The sequence below is a fragment of the Hippichthys cyanospilos genome, chromosome 2, assembly GCF_059441005.1.
Source record: "Hippichthys cyanospilos isolate Australia breed blue-spotted pipefish chromosome 2, RoL_Hcya_1.0, whole genome shotgun sequence".
NCBI lineage: Eukaryota > Metazoa > Chordata > Actinopteri > Syngnathiformes > Syngnathidae > Hippichthys > Hippichthys cyanospilos.
Genome location: NC_142370.1, coordinates 29060967 through 29081515, shown reverse-complemented (window position 1 = coordinate 29081515; position 20549 = coordinate 29060967). Strand labels below are relative to the sequence as shown.

At 44.5% G+C, this 20549-nt stretch overlaps 1 protein-coding gene across 1 annotated transcript; it reads left to right on the top strand.

Annotated features, from left to right (window-relative positions):
• Positions 1-33: 33 nt before the first annotated feature.
• Positions 34-19220, top strand: fam120c (family with sequence similarity 120 member C). The gene is made up of 17 exons (XM_088407488.1): positions 34-1568; positions 3517-3763; positions 3847-3929; positions 5101-5229; positions 7091-7193; positions 8280-8353; positions 8797-9068; positions 9921-10083; positions 10184-10267; positions 10355-10556; positions 12178-12427; positions 14084-14198; positions 14260-14469; positions 14567-14804; positions 14899-15034; positions 15849-15912; positions 16012-19220. The coding sequence occupies exons 1-17, from the start codon at positions 1035-1037 to the stop codon at positions 16261-16263; spliced, it is 3156 nt and encodes a 1051-aa protein (XP_088263614.1). The 5' UTR covers positions 34-1034; the 3' UTR covers positions 16264-19220.
• The last annotated feature ends 1329 nt before the right edge of the window (positions 19221-20549 follow it).

Here is a 20549-nt window from a genome sequence, read left to right as displayed (position 1 = left end):
CCACGGTGGCGCCTCCTCCACTTTTTCTCCGCCTTCTCTCCCACTCGGCTGGGCCGCGAGGAAGTCGCAAGATGGCCGCTGTCGCTTGGAAGTGAGCTTCTCCTCCACAACATGGAGCCGTGAGCGTGGACGACAGCGAGGGAGGCACCATCGGGCTTTTCACTTTCTTTTCTTTTACTTTCTTTTCTTTTATTCCGCCAAACATCCATCCCATTCCTCCTCGGTTCCGCCCCGGACTTGTGTGGGGAGTTGACGCGTCAAAATCACGCCGGGGACCCTGCCAGCAGCTAGCCACATTCACACGCGCGCGCCCGCGCTCGCTCGCGCGCACACACGTACACACTTGGCAAATCCAGCGGACCCGGACTACGGCGTTTATCGCACTCGGTATTTCAACGCGGGCCACCCAAATGCTGAATTTGAAGCCGTTGTCGCGCTGACTGCGTGGCGTATCCCGTGGCTGCCCGTTGAAAGAGTCGCGCTAGCCGCTCGCTTCAACATGTCCGCGAAGTGGCCGTCCAGCCCTGCTAACTAGTGCGCAGTATCTCATCCATCTCACGCCGTGAGCATATCTCCATATTTTGGGTCGACATCGGACACTTTTCGGACGCCACGGAGAGCTACTGCGTGTTTGGGAGCTGGCGATGTTGCGGATGGAGTGAGCCGAAAATTGACGGAGTCGTTCGTTGTAGCTCCACTGGCCTTGTGGCTCTCGGCGAAATCCACAGCGATGGCCGCCGCGCTCCGCACTCGCGTCTGAATCGGGGAAGGCATTGGTATTATTTTACGGCTTAGTTTTGTTTTGGGGCGGTGGGCGTAAGTCGTCATCAATCAAGCGGCGATCGCGCATGATCGCTCGCTTGACTCGTTCGGGGGTGTCGGAAAAGCGCTCGCTCCACTTGTCACTGTCATCGGGCAGACGGTTAGCTCGCGGTTAGCTAGCTGGTCTCGCCACTCATCCGGTTCCAGCCACGGCGTACCGAACGTATTCCGAGCCCGCTCCCGGACACACGCACAGGCTCAACACCAGCGTCATGGGCGTGCAGGGCTTTCAGGAGTATTTGGAGAAGCGCTGTCCGGGCGCCGCCGTGCCCGTGGACCTGCTGAAGCTGGCCCGGACCGCGGCCCGCCAGCCCCCGCACCCGCACCATCATCCGCACCCGCACCACCCGCACCCTCACCACCCCGGGGCCATGCCTCCCCCGCCCCCACCCCCGCCCGCTAGGATCCTGGTGGACGCCGACTCCGGCCTGCAGCGCCTATACGGCGGTTACCAGACGGACTGGGTGTGCGGCGGCCAGTGGAACGCCATGCTGGGCTACCTGGCCGCCCTGTCGCAGGCCTGCCTGTTCCAGGGCGGCCTGGAGCTAGTGGTGGTGTTCAACGGCACGCTGGGCAAGGAGCGCTGGCCCGAGTGGGCGCGGCGAGCCCAGGGCCAGCGGCAGACGGCGCAGCTCATCGTCAACCACGTCGGCGGGAAGGCCACCCCGCCTCCCCGGGCTTGGTTCCTGCCCCCGGCCTGCCTCAGCCACTGCGTCCGCCTGGCCATGTTCCGCTTCCGAGTGCGGGTGAGCCCTCTCTACTTTGTCGTCCTACTGTCCGCTTTTTTTTTCATTTTGCCGCGATTTTGCTGGCGAAAAAAAACTTGCTCACAACAAATCGACTACTCGTCAATTTCAACCACAGCTATTTCCACAATTCCTGAATAGTTAGAGAATTTGTGTTGTCCCAATTTGTTCAAATTTCTCGTATTTCTTTCGTTCATTCAGCAGAATTCCAGACTACTTTTCTTTTTTGCTACTTGAAGCAGCACAGTGAGTGGCTCCTAAACTGAAAATGTCCAATACTGAAAGTTGATCTGCACAAATATTCACCCATCTTATTTAGCAGAGGTTTGTCAGCAGTGAAACATTTTCAAGAATTCTCAGTTAATGGTTGGACTGTCCAGAGTAGATGTAAATTGACTTGCACTGCCTTGAGTTTTGGAACAAACGGCAGTCTGGATTTCTGCCCAATGCAATCGTCAACATTTTTCCCAATTTTCTGACAGACTTTCCAGTCCTAACTTAAACTTACTTACTGAATAGTTGTCAATTTATGGAGGGGATAGACAGTTTAAAGTTTGCAGCTTTGGCATGTGACCAACCTGTAATTGATGTGGAGCATTCTAAGAAGTGTGTGCATCAGTAAGTAGCCATCATATTACCTCTCCACCTTCCAGAAGCTCGGCATGTACTTCACTCTAAATATGAGGTTGCGCAAATGCTTATTTCCTTTTAGGAATTTTTTCAACATTACCAAACATACAAATATACAGTAATTGGTTGTTAAAACAAGTTCTAAAAAACATTTTGCAATCAACTGTAGTGCAAATTCAGATGATCTTCAACAATGATGATCTATTCTACAAATATTCAATAGCGACAGCCTCAATCACTCACAGTAATGCAGTATGTAAGTGTATCTAGAGGAGCATTTCTCACACATTTACCCATCAAGTTCATTAGTCTCAGTATTTGTCAGAATCAAACTATTTACTTAGTGGGTTCTGAATTGCATAACATTGAACTCACTGAACTTGAAATACATAGTTGAAAATTTGCTCACTGCATGTCTATTTATAAGCTTTTAGTGCATGACACACTGGCTTATTTGAACTATTTCACATGTAGGTTCGAGTATTGTTAAGTGGAGGTGTGTGATTAATTAGTTCATTGATCTTGATTCTATTTTTTTTTTAACAATATTTGCAATTTTCTGGAGTTTCTTGTGAAATTTGAAATGGTAGTCGTTTAGCTGCTGGTGTTGTTTGTGGATTGTAGATTTTGTTTTTGGCTAGAATGAAAGATCGACCCCGATCCATTGAAGTGATTAGTTTCGGATGTTTGGATGTTTTCCTGTGGTTCGCTGCTTATAGTCAGGGAACATCTTAAAAGTCTTATTTTTCCAAAACATTGTCAGATTTTCACTTGGCACCAACTAAATGCTTAACATAATTGACTGGAAGTAGGAAAGTCATCATGGGACATGTTAATGGCAGACTGCTTGTTCAGTGTGGAAATGCCCTTGAAGCAGTGGTCGCGATGGGAGTTGGGCTTCTTTTGAGTTTTTGGCAGTCATATTTGTCTCTTTGTATCAGCACTTTTGAAGGAGAGGATATCCCTTGTTTTCTCAGTTTGGATTATGCCATCTAACTAAATTGCTATTAAGCTATTTTGGCATTCACCTGCACTTCATCTGATCAACTAAGGAGCTCCAAATAGATAGTGTACACCACGTAACGTGTGTGTAACCATCTCAGGATTAAGCTTCACCTTAAGCAGTTCACAAGTCTGGGGCAACTGGCTCCGACTTATTACAGTCGCACTGAATCTAACATTCAGAGTCTTTGTACTCCTTTGACACTTTTTGTGAAAAAAGTAATTTAGCCCCCACAAGTGGTAGTTTTGGGCATCTCTCTGCTGGCAAATGTGTAACCAGAAAATGTTCTGATGACTGTGCCCGCTCTTTCTGCAGGTTGTACAGACTTTGGAGGATCATCACCAGGAAGTGCTGTCTCTGTACAGGGACTACGGATTTGCCGGCCTGATTGCTCAGGATTCTGAGTTTGCGCTGTGCAATGTGCCCGCCTATTTCTCCTCGCATGCGCTCAAACTGAGCTGGAACGGCAAAAATCTGACCACACACCAATACCTGTTGTCTGAAGCTGCCAGGCAGCTGGGGCTCAAGACTCAGCATCTGCCCTGCTTTGCCGCTTTGCTGGGTAAGAGCGGCCCACGTCCGCCTGCGCGCTTCTGCACACTCACTCCTCCATTCACACGAGCGTTTCTGCGTTTTTTTTCTTAGGGAATCATATTCTGCCTGATGAAGACCTTGCTGCCTTCCACTGGAGCCTGCTGGGACCAGAACACCCACTAGCATCTCTCAAGGTAGCCCACCTCTGGCCTTCGTAACAGTGTAACGTGATCATGTTGAAAAACTAGCAAAATGTTTACCAGAGGGGTATGTCCTGGTCAAGTGATTGGAAATGACGGTTGATAACATAATTTTCAGGTGATTGGATTCACGGAAGAAGATCAGGTTTTAAAATAAACAATTTATTGTGGCTGGGTTTTGGAAATGGAGTACACAGCAGAATGCACTGCCTTTTATTGCCTTGGTAGCAAAACGATGCCAATTGTGGTGAGACTTAAAAATAAACATTGCCAGACCAAATAATGTATGAGCCAGAATGTTTGTAATTTGACACAAAGGCTTTTATTATTATTACTTTAAAATGACTTAATTACGCTGGCATTTTATTGTACTGTGCTTGTTGCCAGTGTTCAGCGTAGCCGCTCATAAATTAGCTGCTAGGTAGCAACACTTTGCTGGTGTGAGCAGTTGATGATTATGCCCGTTTTGATGCTGACAGTCTGACAGTTCCCATTTGTACTCTTGAACAATCCAGGCTGACTCAAATATATGTTTTGTGGTTCTGACCTCACTTCATCTCGACCAGGATGCGTGGGAGAAAACGATCTAAAATATCATTATATATCTAACTAAAATGTTGATGATCAAAAATAATGATAGTCATTCATAATTAAGTGGAATTGTGTTATTTAGTCTCGTGTTTATATTTGTTTTTCACCAAGCAAAATAAAAGAATATTTTATTTGATGAATACACAGTCTCAATATCTTCAACCGTACAGGAAGAATACAGGATGTTCCAATTTGTTTCAATTCACCAGTGGTGGTATTTCCGTTTTTTCAGTTGAAGAAAATGATGGCAAATTATTGGAAGGTGTAACAAAGACAGATACCTACATACCACACAGCTAACAGTAGCCGAATGCATTTTGTTATTCGGCATTAGGAAAGAGTTCAGCCATAGCTGAAAAATTAGGCTGGCCTTTCTTTTGTAATTATTTTTTGTACACTAAAGCAAAAAATGTTCTGCTGTTTGCTCAGTGGAAAAATAAAGAACATTTTGAAAACTGAATAATATTTAATTGGTTAGTTTTGTGGACTCAATCTTAAGAGTTATGTCATCTCGTGTAATTTGTGTCTCATCCCATCCACATTTTTGAATGATGGCCTTGTTGCCCCCTGTCAGGTGCGAGCTCATCAGCTGGTGCTCCCGCCCTGCGAAGTGGTCATCAAGGCTGTGTCGGAGTATGTATCCTCCATCAAGGACCTTGGCAACCTGGATGCCATCGCTAGAGATGTCTTCAAACAGTCACCGGTGGGTCGCCGCCATCCAAATGCCTGCCCAAATACCTGACACTTAGCCATCATGGGAATGTTATCCTACACACTGTTTTTCAATCTAATTACGGTATTTTCCGCACTATAAGGCACATCTAAAAGCCTTTAATTTTCTGAAAAGCTGACAGTGCGCCTTATAGTACGGTGCACGTTATACGATGCATGGCACAGAAGTTTTCATTTTTTGGGGGACGATAAAATAACGTAATCGCTATAATGAAGAAAATTGTTGAATATTTAATTGGAGAATATTTAATTGGAGTCTTGGCATTGATCTAAACAGTTTTTTAGGGCAATAGAGGGATTTCTCCCCATTTTTTCAGATAGTGATCAATTTCAGGTTGTTTATGGTGATCAACAGGAGGCATACTATATTTACTCGTTCAGAAAAGATGGAAATATGCATAACAGCGGCCAATCATTGGATCTGATCTGATCGCCTTTGCAAGTTGTAAGAGAGGCAGAAAGCAATTGTAAGATGTAATCGGCAAGCAAACGCACGGCTAAGCTAGAGGCCATGTAGACGTCAATCGTGACTTGTGGCTCTGCTCCCAAGATGAGGCTCTTTTTGGAGAATGTGAAACCTCAGTGTTCAAGGTCCGTCAGTGGCTGCCACCCTCGAAACAACCGTCACAACAACCCTGTGGAATCATTTGCACAAGTTTGATCTCCCACGTGATGTGAGGGTGTGCAAAGCTTCTAAATGCCAACTGAGTCTGCACCACCTACATTTGCAAATGCTTTACATTAGCTGCTAATGAGCTGTGCAGCCAGAACACCAAAGCAGCACTCAATTCTGTCATCATTGCATCATGCGACTTTGACTTTGATAGTATTTCCCACAAATCATCCTTATTCTTAATTTTTGATTGTCTATTAAAAAACTTTGACTTATCTGATTGTTTTGTTGACATTCCTATTTGCGCAGCTCCATCTAGTGGATGCATAACATGACCCCAGCCACTACTGTAGCTTACAGTATATTCTTTGTGCTTTAAAATAGACCGTTCAATGAAGGTGGGCCTTATAATGCAGAAAATAGAGTACCGCTGCTCATAATCCTACTTTGACAAGTTAAATTTACGCTCTTCTCCTGTATATTTTTTGACTTGCAGTCAATGTAGCCATTTGCATTTTCAGCATCCCCCCCCAACATCACCAAATAAATTAACTAGGAAGTGAACATCCCCCCTCCCCTCAAAAAAAAAAATGCTGCATGAGCTGAAACATTTTCCCATTGTGAAAGAAAGGATTTGGGTGGAAGGTCAACTTTTTAGCTACTTTCAATGATATCGTCAAGCGAAAGCACAACACAAACAAAAAAAGTGCAACTAAAGAGGATGCACCTCGTCCAACAAGTGGTGTCAAAGAGGAAGGCATAGGTCAAGTATAACCCTAGCTCCCTCTTTCGCCGATTTACCTAAATGTTATTTTCTGCTGGGGCCAACAATCTGGAAACAAACAGAACCAGTTCAAAGCACGTTTTACTATCAGGAGAATAAAGAAAAACACTGTAGGTGCGGGCGATAAGATTGGTATCGGTATTTGTGAGGAGAAAAGCAAATCTGCAATTGCTTTTGAAGGCCATATGGGCCAGGCCTGGTCCCTAGCAAACTTTAGTCTTGGCTGAATGGCAATCGACTATAGCAGCTCTCGTGGTGGTTGCTATCAAAGGGTTCCACTTCGCCGCTTTTTGTTCTTTCCACCAAACAAGCAACATGAATACTGGAGCCTTCTGTTCTTATGTTTTGTAAAAGTCTTGGCAAGGCTTATGAATGTTTGCTTCTGGCAAATAAGCATTTTGTTGTTGTTTAACATGGTGCTGTTTGTCCTTGCAGTCACGCATGGAGGACAAGGTGGATCGCTTTAAGAAAGCTGTGGAATATTTCTCTGCAGCCTCCAAAGCGCGATCACCAAACATGGGACCTCCTGCCTTCATTTGTAAGTCCGCCTGATCAGGTTGATTGATTATATCCTATGTTTTAACGCTATCATTATATCACACAGCCCATATTGTGATAAGTGATCAATTTCAGGTTGTTTATGGTGATCAACAGGAGGCATACTATATTTACTCATTCAGAAAAGATGGAAATATGCATAACAGCGGCCAATCATTGGACCTGATCTGATCGCTTTTGCAAGTTGTAAGAGAGGCAGAAAGCAATTGTAAGATGTAATCGGCAAGCAAACGCACGGCTAAGCTAGAGGCCATGTAGACGTCAATCGTGACTTGTGGCTCTGCTCCCAAGATGAGGCTCTTTTTGGAGAATGTGAAACCTCAGTGTTCAAGGTCCGTCAGTGGCTGCCACCCTCGAAACAACCGTCACAACAACCCTGTGGAATCATTTGCACAAGTTTGATCTCCCACGTGATGTGAGGGTGTGCAAAGCTTCTAAATGCCAACTGAGTCTGCACCACCTACATTTGCAAATGCTTTACATTAGCTGCTAATGAGCTGTGCAGCCAGAACACCAAAGCAGCACTCAATTCTGTCATCATTGCATCATGCGTGATCGCACGTAGCGATGATGCTCATACCCATTGGAGCATGTCTTGGAAATAATCACCTTTACTTTAGAAAGTTTCGTCATTATTTCCCTGGGGGCAATTTGTTCATTTTAGGTCTTGCATAACTTCAAAAACACTCAAGATAGTAAACTAGTTCACCGTGTGATTGTACTTTTTTGTTTTTCTACACAGTTGAGAAAAAAATTCTACATATGCTCTTGTTTTTCATTTTGTTTTAAAATATGAATTAGTATGTTAAATTACAGTTTCAGAACAGCTGCTTTAAAACTTGGAGTCTAAAAATGTTACTAAAATATATGATGAGCGATTAGACAGTATGAAAGAATAAGTAATTGTGATCACCCCGACCTGCTTGTAGGATAGTTCTTTGGAAATATACTGTCTATTGGAGCTACTCACAATATGATTAGGCTGACATCCTTGGCTGGACTAGTTCAAACAACAGCAACAATGTTTATTTGTGTCCATTCTTAATAAGTCTGTGTGTGTATGCAGTACCTGGCTTTGGGCCCACTCCATTTGGGGGACCATCTGGCCACATGGGACCGATGCATCCTGGAAAAAATCAGGTAGCCCTCTTTCTTCTTCTTCTTCTTTTTTTTTTGGGTGATTTGCTTATTTTTATTTCCATGTACCAGATACTTGCATCTGTTGTGTGTCCTTTCAAGCCACTTTGTGGGAATCTCAGTCACCTACTTGCAACATGACAGGATCTCTCCCAAAAAGTGTGTCAATATGTTGACTGGTTGGATTTGCCACTTAAACTTGTGGACCTTGATTTAATCTTGTCGCGACTATATTGGAGTTAAGGCACTTTAGGACTGGGAATCCGAGTAAATCTTGAATTGTTTCGTCATTTTATGACATAAAAGACATCAAATAAGCGATTTTGTTTGCAGGTTAGATTATGATTTCAGCCATTTGTCATTTTGTCCCACCAAAATGGACTCTCACATTGCAATTTTATTCCCGCCTAATGCTTTTCTTTCATTGTTTCTGTCCTCTCCATCAGTTCCCTCCTCCCCAGGTGGCCGGCTTCAAAACGCCTTTTGCAAATGCTCCCTTTGGACCTGGCTCCAACCCCCTGTTCCAGAACCCGCCGCCGTCCCAAGACTGCAACGATTCGCCCACAGGGAAGATGGGCTTTTCTGATTGGTCTGCGCCATATGATTCCTCTCAGGGTGGAGGGCGACTGCCCAATCACCACGCCGGCCCTCAGTCGGCTCCTTCGCCATCGCCTTCCTCATCATCAGATGGAGACGAACCCAACGACAACAATGCAAAGTAAGGTATCAAGTAAAACTTGATCAACAACTCAACGATGATAAAATCAATTGAAAATTAATAATTGAGTCATCGTTTAGAGCCATTGTTTAATTTAAAACTGTATAAATCCTCTGATTTCAGTCCCTCACCAGTATGTATTTGTGTTGTCTTTGATTAAAGCAGACTCATAAGCTTTTGTATTGAATCCAGATAAAACACTTGCAAATGTCTGCTTTTTCTTTGGAAAACAAAGACCCAAACTGCAAGTCCGCTTCCAAAAGGTTAATTCCGTTATCCTTATCCCATAATCATGGACACGATTTTTTTTTTTCAATGCTAAAGAAACACACATTGCTAAATAAAGAATGTGTTGACGTGGGAATAAAAGTGAATCCAAACTTTTTTTTTTTATTTTTTTAATAACTAAAGGTGGCCTATTATGTTAAACGCAGCTTTATCCTTTCCACCATGCAAATTGCCAGTACATTGTAGGTCTCTACTTTCACAAGAAAAAATTTCCATATGACAGACATTTTTAATTGCTCCATGACATTTGCTCCCCACAACAACTTAGTTAGCCAACTGGCAGCATGTACTTTTGCTGGGATTTTGCATAGTATAAAATTGAGCTATCAGTATTATTCCGTCAATCGACGACTAATCAATTATCACAATTTATCGACAACTAGTTCCATAATCGAGAAATCGTTAAAATCCAATTTTGACTTGGCATATTTTGCGATTAAAGCATTTGGTACTTTCTGAGGAGATGGAAGTGCTGGCCTAGCGAAGTGGTTTTCGACTCTGTTGCACATTTACTGTTTATTATTATTCCACTGTGCACGTATTGACCTGGACCCATTGTGGCAGCCATTTGACAGACAAGGCCTCGCGCTGGGAGGATCCTGGCGGAAGAGAGGGCTCAGCCACCGGAGACGGTTCCCAAGGCAACGGGAGCAGCTCAAGCATTCCGTCACTTCTATCTATGGCCACTCGCAGTCACATGGATATAACCACACCCCCGCTGCCTCAGGTTGGTCTCAAAAAGTGTTTTTTTTTTTTTTTTTTTTTTTCTCCTTGGCATGGGACATGGGAGACCTGACAGCGCTGAGACAAACTAAACTGTGTTTTAGGTTAGCGCTGAGGTTCTTCGTGTAGCCGAACACAGACATAGAAGAGGGCTGATGTACCCGCAGATTTACCACATCTTGACTAAGGTGAAGTCCTAATAGGCTTTCAACTTCCTTGGCCTGCCTTACTCCAATTTTAACGGTTTGCCACGCTGGCCTTATTCTCACCAATAGGGAGAGATGAAAATGCCCGTTTGTATCGAGGACGAGTGTAACGCAGAGCTGCCTCCTGCCTCACTGCTCTTTCGCGCCGCCAGACAGTACGCCTACGGCGTCCTCTTCAGTTTGGCCGAAACACAGCGCCGCCTGGAAAGACTTGCCCTCCGCAAGCGAGCTCCCTTGGAAGGTTGGGGCTGGGATTGTCAAGCATTCGGAGGTGGCAAACTACGGCATATTTTCAAAGTTGTGTCAAAGGCTATGTTCACACTGCAGGTCATTTCTGATGTTTTTTTTTTTTCATGGCTCTGTGAATCGTACAATTGCCATTTTCTTTTGTGTATATGAAGTGTTTTTCTTTTACATGCTTCTAGAAATAAATTTATCTAATGTTGGGTGCCAAAAGCAAAAAAAGTACAAAACTGGCCAAAGAGTGATGAGGTGAACTTATTCAGTACAGAAAGTGTTGGTTCCTGTTCCAAAAAATACTTAAAATTGACACAAATGTTAAGGAGGCACCAGATTTCCTTCTTGTATCACAATTCTATTCACATTACAAATGGCCACTTCAACTTCAATACAATGAACCAAGAATTTTGAACACCTGAGAATATTTTTGCATTAGAAAGAATGGCCATTGCGAAAGATGTTTTTATGTGAAATCACCTTTAAGGAATCTGGTCAAGAAACTTACAGTCAAACAGTATAACATCATTGTTTCTCAATGTTCTACATGTTGCCTTCTTCGGGAAACCCCTCTTCTAACACATTTTTAATTCCACAATGATGGCCGCCACTTATCACAGCGCATTTACAAATTTGATTCTAGAATATCAAGGACTACATAACAAAGTGGAATTCAGCTTGGGGATCATAGCCTGCAGTATGAACATAGCCAGGTTTCTGCTATGATTTTCGTGCATCTGATTTCCCAAGAGCCAATGAGAAATTGTCACAATTGAAAACAGTCAATCCCACTTTTATTTAATTATAACTTTAATTTGATTATATTTTTTTGAGAGAGTCCTGGCACACACATATATCAAGTGTTTGGCTAAAGGAAGGTGTAAAAATGACAGGTATTAAACGAATCGCTGAAATAACTTGGCTACGTAATCATTTCACCACTCAAATACAGAAAGTAATTGATGACGTTTGTACGTAATAGCATTCGTCTTCACCGTCGCCATTTATATACCTCCTGGAGCCAAAAATTCATAAAAATTTGTCAGGGAATAAATAAGTACCTTGGTTTAAATGTCTGTACTCTTAAAAAAAAAAAAATATATATATATATATATATATATATATATATATATATATATATATATATATATATATATATATATGTATATATCTTTGGGATTGAATGAGCCCATGATTGCCATTGCTGTGGTCTAAATACATAATTGACTTCTTTATGTTTGGAGATGTATGGATGTACTCTCACTGCTATTGATAACTACAGAACAGAAAAGTGGGATCAAATTTTTTTGCCTGCTAAACTAATAGTGTGTTCTATGGGTCTTGATAAAAGTCTAAATGCTCTGAAACACAGGTGATGAACTCGAATCGCAGAGGGCCGATCTCCTGCATGTTTTCGAACCGTCTGCCTCAGACACACTTGATTCAAATGATTAGGATCATTTCCAAGCTCCCGCAGATCTTGCTAATAAAGCTAATCATTTGAATCAGGTGTGTTGGGCAGAAAAATATGGAAAACATGCAGGAAATCAGCCCTCGAGGACTGAAGTTCCACACCTATGCTCTAAAATGTTGCAGTGAATGTGTAAGAAAAGCATTCCCAGCAGGCAGTAAGTAACACCGTTGCAATGTTTCAGTTCCCCCAGTGATAGTCAAAGAGTGGAGCAGCGGTAAAGCAAAATCAGCGCTGACTCCCGAACTGGTCCCGGCGCTGTGTTTCCGGGAATGGACCTGCCCAAACCTCCGCCGCCTCTGGTTGGGTCGTGCCAGTGAGGACCGATCCAGGAGAACCCGGGCCTTCCTGGCCTGCCTTCGCTCTGACTGCCCAGCCCTCCTCAACCCGGCGCAGGTCCCGCAGCATCTGCTGCTCATGTGCTGCGTGCTCAGGTAGGAAGGCCGCGCATTCTGCTTTGGAACCTTTAAACAAGCAGTGTCCAAGCTGCAGCGTGAGGTCTTTCGATGGTGGCCGACATTTTCTTAGTGGCCCTATCCCTACACACGGGAAGATTTTCACATCTGTGATTTTTCTGTTGGACACACTAAATTGTCCTTAGGTGTGACTGGGTGCGTGAATGGTTGTTCGTCTCGGTGTCCCTTGCCATTGGCTGGCAACCAGTTCAGGGTGTCCCCCGCTTACTGCCTGAAGTCAGCTGGGATAAGAACCAGCAAGCCTGCGACCCTTGTGTGGATAATCAGCTGTAGAAAATTGATTCACGGATGATTTTTTTTCTCCCATTTTCAAATGAGGATAAGCTGCTATAGAAAATGGATTGATTGACTGTCCCCTTGATATGCTGTCGCAATTGTTTAAAAAAAATACAAATAAAAAAAAAGAAAAATGCATATTTAATGACTTAAGACCTGATCTTTCCTTTTAACCCTATTTTTTTTCTGCCTCTTTCCCCCTCAGTCTTTTTGGGGAAGGCCAGGACAAAGGGTTAAAAAAATAAAACAAGCCTCTAAGAATTCAAAACATATTGAATGTGCAATGTTAGGTTAGGCATTATATCAAATGATTGAGCTTAATCTGTCTGTTTAAAAAAACAAAGACTTAAAAATTAACTTAATTGTGAAATTGAGATTTCGTAAAAGTGGCGAAATTCTAGATTTTTACAATTGGTATTTGCTACTTTGTTCTGACATTAAAGGGGACAGTCCATTTAGTTAGCCATTTTAAGCAGTAAAAAGTTTATATTTTGTCAAAATATTTTAGTGTCATCCATTTTCAGACCATCCTTTAGCATAATATTTGAACATATTTGAAAAAAAGTACCTGGGATTGCATGTCTGGACTCTTAAAAGCATAAAATTACACCTTTTGCACTGAATGCTTTAATAAGTATTTATCACGTACAATCAATACTTTTAAAAGCACATTTACCATGCAGTTGACTGAAAATGGCACATGTGCTGAAGGCTCTGGTAATGACCAATCACAGTTTAGATTATGAATTTCACAGGACCAACAGGTGAGCCATGATTGGTCGTTACCCTGTTTTTAGAAGTATAAACTGTATGTTTAAAAATAATTTAGTTTTCAAAATAATTACAGACAAAATAACTTTTTACTGCTGAATGGCAATGACTAACATTTTAAGTTTGTTGCGCACAGGCTATAAATCTGAAGATTACGTTAAACCTGATTCTAAATCACAATTCATTTTTTTTGTCTTGAGAATTTTTCACAGGATTCTTTTTTTTAACAAGTCAAACCCTTTAAGTAAATGTTTGTTGTGTTTTATTCTTTGATTAAAATCGTGATCGTCCGTAATAATTGAGGAAAGTCAAGATTATCTTTGGTCATAACGCACACCTTTAGCGCGACGCCATCATTCCAAGCCGCATGCTGGTAGTGTCGGAAGCAGACGCAACAATTGTTCAGCAGTATTTATATGATATGATGATATCTCTGACTATGTGCCAGCTCAATAACCAGTTTTTACATACAACTTTTAAAACATGGCTAATTGCAGCAAACTAGGGTGTAGCAGAAGCAATAATAGGTCCGCAATGATTGCAATTTGTGATGTCCTTGTTGCGCAGGTATATGATGCAGTGGCCTGGAGGAAGGATCCTCCAGAGAAATGAGCTGGATGCCTTTTTGGCCCAAGCCGTTTCCAACCAGCTCTATGAACCGGACCAGCTCCAGGAGCTCAAGGTATGGCGCCAGCTTCCCTTGTATGCATCCCTGCACTTTATTTCATGAATTGGGCTTTCAGGTGGAGAAGGTGGACGCCCGTGGCGTGCAGCTGGCCGCGCTCTTCATGGCCGGCGTGGACACGGCGCTCTTCATCAACGACGTGTGCGGCCAGCCCTTGCCCTGGGAACACTGCTGTCCCTGGGGCTTTTTTGACGGCAAACTGTTCCAGAGCAAACTGGCCCGTGTCGCACGTGACCGGGCGGCCCTGCTAGACATGTGCGAAGGCCAGGTAGCTTCCCGGTCCAACCCGGTCTATGTGGAGCAATTCTCGCCAGCCTGTCTGGAGACGCCTGGGAACGTGCATTTATCCGCGTTGTACTTGGCAGGAGGAGCTGGTGTCCAAGGTGGAGAAGATGCGTCAGGCTATACTTGAAGGCATCAATCTATCTCGTCCTCCACCGCCGCCTCCCCCTCTTCCGCCCCCTGCCTTCTTGCCGCCCGCCATGGTGCCGCCTTTCTACCCCATGCCACCTCTCTACCCATCTCGGCCCATAGGCGGCATGCCGCCTCATCACCCACATCATCCACATCACCCTGCCCAGCACAGACCCAGAGCCTTCCCAGGTACGCTCATCCGGCGCATTTTGTTCCCACTCGCCCAGCAAGGCAAAGAGGCCTTGTCGTCATTTGTTCTCTGAATGTGTTTATTCCTCCCCAGGAATCCAGTCAATCCCCCCACAGGGAGGAAAGTTGGAGATTGCCGGCATGGTTGTTGGCCAGTGGGCTGGGAACAAACCCATTCGCGGCAGAGGGGGGTTCAACATGCAAGTGGTCTCAGTGGGAGCTGGGAAAGGGTGAGTGTGGCTCTCTTGAAAACTGTGTAATTGTTCATTTCATTAAATTCAATGGAAAGAATCGGTCGAGTCTTTCATGTTTGTGGCAAAGTAGAGTCCTCTTTCCAAAAGTTGGCTTTGTGAACATTTTCTATATTAAAACAGTATACTTTCTCTACGCTGGTGTTCAGGACAGAATAATGCCTCTGAATGCAAAACCTCCTGGTGTGATGATGCATAGCTTTGTACTGAACGCGTGTGCTTCATGGACATGATTGGTGCAATTTTTTGGTAAGGTGTGGACCTCTGGCATTACCTGATGCCCATAGATCGGAACCCGCCTATCATTGGGTGGCTTTCGATCTGGCTCGTGGAGGTAGAGTCATTGTAATTTTTCTGTAAAAGTACCATTTTTTTCCCATTTCGCTCCATTGGAGGTCACCATGACAACCACTGAAATGACTATATGAGATTGGCTGTTAGTCAGGATGTGAGGCCTAATAATTAAGCACTTGTGAAGACAAAAATGCAGAGTTTGACCAGCAATGCCAGCCTACTTTATAGAAAATGCTGCTCTGTCACTGCAGGTGTGTGAAAATGAACACTTCCTTGTAGAAATAATTGAAGACTAGCGTTTTGCAAAATGCCAGTCAACAGGTTTTCAGCTCCATTGCTCATTTTTTTTGCAACTGGCTAGTAGTTAATGTGAGTACTTTCAGAAAGTACAGCACTTTGAAAATATGTGACCTTGGTGTTGTGGGCGAGGCCCACTTGAGAGCAAAATGTGGCCGTCTGACAGCCCTGTGCTAAAGTCTTGTCTGTGTGCTCACCACAGGAGGGGTAAAGAAATCCCAGCAAAGCTAAAGGGAGGGAAAAAAGCCACCGCCAACAGAACACAGGTATGGCCACTTTTGTAGTCGGCCAGAGAGCCGAAGAAGGAAGCTCAGGATATTGCGACGTGTTCTTAACTCCTCCTTTCCTTACTTCCCGACTGGCAGACGTCGTCGCCCCCTCCATCCGACAGTCCCACCAAGTCCTCAGAGGAGGCAAGCTCGGCGCCAGAGGCGGTGACTCGGCAGCTGAATGGCAGCTCAGCAGCCGTGGGGCAGCCCTTGGAGCTGGCCCCCCTGGCCCAGCCAATTCCGTGTGCCTTAGCCAGCAGAGACAACCAATCAGAGGGGGTGCAAGCCGAGGTCCCCTGTTGCCTTGACGACTGCCCGTCGGACGGAGCGCTAAAGAAAGAGGAGTGACGGACGCACGCTTGCGCGGCGTCCCCGGAGAGAGTTTGTGTTTGACTGCCTTTCCCCGTCTTTGTAGCCCCGCCCGCTAACTGGGACGTCATCACACGAAGCAACGAGCAGCTGCGTGCGTCCGTCTCGTATGCTCTGCTGCTCCGTATCATGCGTCCAAACAGTTAAAGCCCATTTTTAGTTCTCATGTGCTTTTAAGTTTTTATTTTTGTTTGTTTTTTTTCTTTCTTTTGGGAGAGTGATTAGCTCCACGAGTCTGTAAGCACCCCACCTTCCAAAAATACCCCCGCCCTCCCCCGCACACAAAATCAAAGAAGTTCCGCCCCATCACGACCGCTGCCACGTAGGCGAGTCCCCTCTCCAGTATGTCCACGACGTTTTTCTGTTGGAACCTCTGCACACAGAGGTTGCTGGTGACAGGATGCGGTTTCCACGGTTACGGCCCGTGGAGCCTGCTCGCCACATTGGCTAGGCGCGTGTCTGTGCGCTTCGCATTTGCCGTCTTACGTAAGGCTTGACTTAGGGCGACGCAATCAAACACCCGTGTGTCCAACGTGCAAGAAAAGCTCAAATATTCCTGAGCTCCTCTCTCAATGGGTGGAGGCTCTTTTCCTTTGACCTATGTAGCATAGCCTGGCGCTTAGCTGTGCTAAGAAATCCCACAAATTTACGCACCTTAATCCTTAAAGTATGCAAGGTTTCCCCCCGCTTCTCCAAAAGAAAGTGCATTATTATATTATATTCCCCCGGCCTCCTGCCCCTTCCTCCAAAAGCTTTGATTGTACTATCCCAACATAAGCACTTGATGTTGTATTTAAATGTTTTTGTTTTTTTTTTTAAAAAAGCCCCTGATAGTTATTAATTGAACATATGTGGGGTGCGTGCATCTTAAGTAAATGTTAATGATGACAGAGAAGTACATGTAAAGGTAGAGATCTATTTGCGAGACGTCAGAATGTGTACAGAGTGGTTCCAGACAAAGAGGCACTTTGTTTTCCAGATGTCAAACCACACTGGACGGTCCTCTGCCAGGTGGGCGACAAGTCAAACACCTTTTCAGAGTTCCAGGCCAAAAAAAAGTATAGGAAAAAAAAAAAAAAGACCGCTGCTTAGCAGATAATGGACGTTTCCAAGCAACGGCCTCAAACGTTCTCCAAAGAACTTTTGAAGGACGCCCAAGTCTCCTTGTCACTTTCAAAAAAGTCATGTCCAAAGTGTATTTGAGCGCGCTTAGCCCAGCGACGTAAGAGGGGCGTGCCGCCCTCAGGTTGCCGTTGAGAAACGCTGAGAGCTCCAGCGTGTCACTTTAGACCAACAGCATGCACTTTCCTGCCCAAGAGGGGCAAGGCCAAGGCAGAGTGGGCGGCAACGCGCCCCCCTGCCCGAGTGTCCCGCTCACCTTGGGGAAACTGTGCTAGCCAAATATTTGGCTGCAGCACTTGAGTTTGTTTGGACACCTATGTCCCCAACAGTAGCTTTCGTACCATAACGGAAATACAAGTTCCACGTACACAACTGCGCATTTGAAAGCAGTCGACATCCAACCGAGAGCATCCGCGTGTGCTCAATCAGACTAAAAAGCAAGTCAACGAGAATGCACCTTATTTTCATACTACGTTGATGACTTGCGCTCTTTTGCGCGCCGCAAAATTGACATGCAGGAATGCCGTTTTGAAGGAAACAAAACCTGAGTGTTTGTGTCAATGTCGTCGCGTCAGACGTCCCCCTCGTTACCAACACGACCATTTCAGTCAGACGCCGCCGTGCTCGTCGCGTCGCCTCGGCAACGCCTTCATGGGCGCCCACATCAGTGGATTTAAACACCCAGACATCACGGCTACGCTAGAGAAAATATAGCTCAGCTGGCCGAAACGCTCCACGGCGACATTGCCGGGGAATCTCCTACTTTACCGCTTGCACCTATTTGGACTTTAGGACATGTATTTAAATAGTACATGACATGTTCTACGACAGCCTTTCTGCCACGAGCCAGAGAGTGAGCTGTTATACCATGCCCTCTACCGATTTGCTCGCCACTAGTGCACACACACACACACACACACACACACACACACACACACATGTACACGCAGGTCGGACAAACAGATTTTCAGTTGTGTTTTTTACCGGAAGCATTGTGTGTGCTTTTGTGCTGCCATAATGAATTTGTGCCGTTTCGCTAGCAAGTGGAGTGCTTGTCAGTTCATCTGAGATCATTTGAAAACTTGTTCCACTGACTCGGAATACGGACACATGAAATATACACACGTTCCGGGTAGGCACACGCAACATACACACACATACATATGTAGATGTTAAACAACCCTGAGTTACACAGTAGCTAGGATGGATCAAACAGCAACACGAAACATTATGTAGTGTTCCTCTTTTGTCCTCGTCTGATTTCGTTGGATAGAGATTTGATTAGAGACTCTTTTCTTTTTTTTTTTCTCTTGCTAACCCAACCCCCTCTGCATTCCTCTGCTTTGACACGTTGTCCCCTCTTTTATTGACACTTCTTTTTCTGTGCTTTGCTTATCTTTCTCAGCACACACACACACACACACTTTGGTCCCCATGAAGCAACAAGACTTGGTCTCACTGTTCCATGATATGGAATTTTAAAACAATACAATGTTGTTGCATAAGTGCTCACGTGCTTAAATTTAAAATCTGCTTTTTGGGGGGCTTTTTTTTAGGGTCTTAGGGTTCTCTCAGCTTGATAGTATTGTTACTGCTGACCCTTAAGGTCTTTTAAGAGACAAATGCGCTCTTGTTCAGTTTGGAAACAATTCATTTTGATGAAGAATGATCTTTTCATTTTGATCTTTCAGTTCCACCAAGGTTTTATTGTCCAACTTTAAGATAGACAGTGATTGCTTTGTGGGGATGACGCTGTCACTTGTGACGGTTACCGAGCTCGCGCGCGCACACACACACACACACACACACGCACACAATGATAAAAACTGTCCTGAATTTCTCTGTTTTGCCCTCCCCACACCTCCTCGCTTGTCCTGTAGCCCTAGGATGATTTGTATTGGCCGCCTTTCTCTTTTCTCTCTAGGCTGCCCCGCCCCTTAATCAACCCAACTAACAGTAAAGGTTATATTAACGTTAATAATCAGTTTCTGTATGTATCTAGCCAGAGTTTGAAAAAAAAAATCTGAAAAAAAACCTGTTAAATTCAGTTGTGCAAAATGTGTTTTTCTTACTATTTTAATGTTACTACATCTTCTAATCCTTCTACCATTGCTTCAGTTAGTACGGAAATACGCTTAGCCAACCTAGAGATTTGAACTGTAATAATTGCGATTTTCCTCACCTTTATATGGCATCTTTAGACACTTTCACCGTTAATGTACGTAAGTAAATATTGCCCGTTACCGATTGAGAACCATCGTCTGCACTGTTGATTTTTATAATATCCCTGATGATAATTTTGTGGTCGATCTAAGCTGAACTCTGCGCCCTTGCACAAAGCAGCGGAACGTCTCACCTGAGAACCAAAGTAAACCCAGTGCCCCCCCCCCCCCAAATCACCACCTTTTTAAAGAGCCCACATAGTCAGTCTGTCCCCACCTCCCACAAACATTGACAGCTTGTTCTGAGTTTTTTTTTTTTTTTACCAGTGAGTGTGATGATATGGACTCTATGTATAACCACATTTATGAGACAAGACTGTGATGTAATAGTGGCTGTTGTCCGCGGTTTTCATGGAGACACAAACAGGCAGGCAAGTGTGATTGCAAGCGCCAGGCGAGTCTGTCCACGTTGACTGAATTTAGGCTGTGCCAACCACTGCGCACGCGCTCAACAGTTTACACCTTGCTTTGGTTCCCCTGCTTTGTTTTGAAGTGTTGATGCCTTAACTTTCCCCACGCCACACCAAAGTGGGTCAGCTTTTCTAGACCAACGCAGCGCGATGGCCTGGAATTCAAATGAATTTAATGTCAACTCGTTTGATCTCATCACTAACCGGTGAGCATTTTAGAGAAACTGCCTAAGATTAACCAAGGCCGTTTTAATTTGTTCAACTTTGTAAAAGTTTTGTTAGTTGGGCAAAAAACAACTTGTTTTACGAATTGGGAAACAGATTGCGCATTAGCAGTAGCTCACGTCTCGGGGAAGAAAAAGTGCTGCGCAGTGTCTGCATCAAACGGTGCCCTTGTGTTTGGAGTGTGGAAGCGAATGTCCGCTGGTCTTGCTTGCTTGTGCCTGTTCTGATCTATTGGCCAGATTCTCACAGTATTTTGTCCGGATTGAATTAAGGGTCCCTATCGATC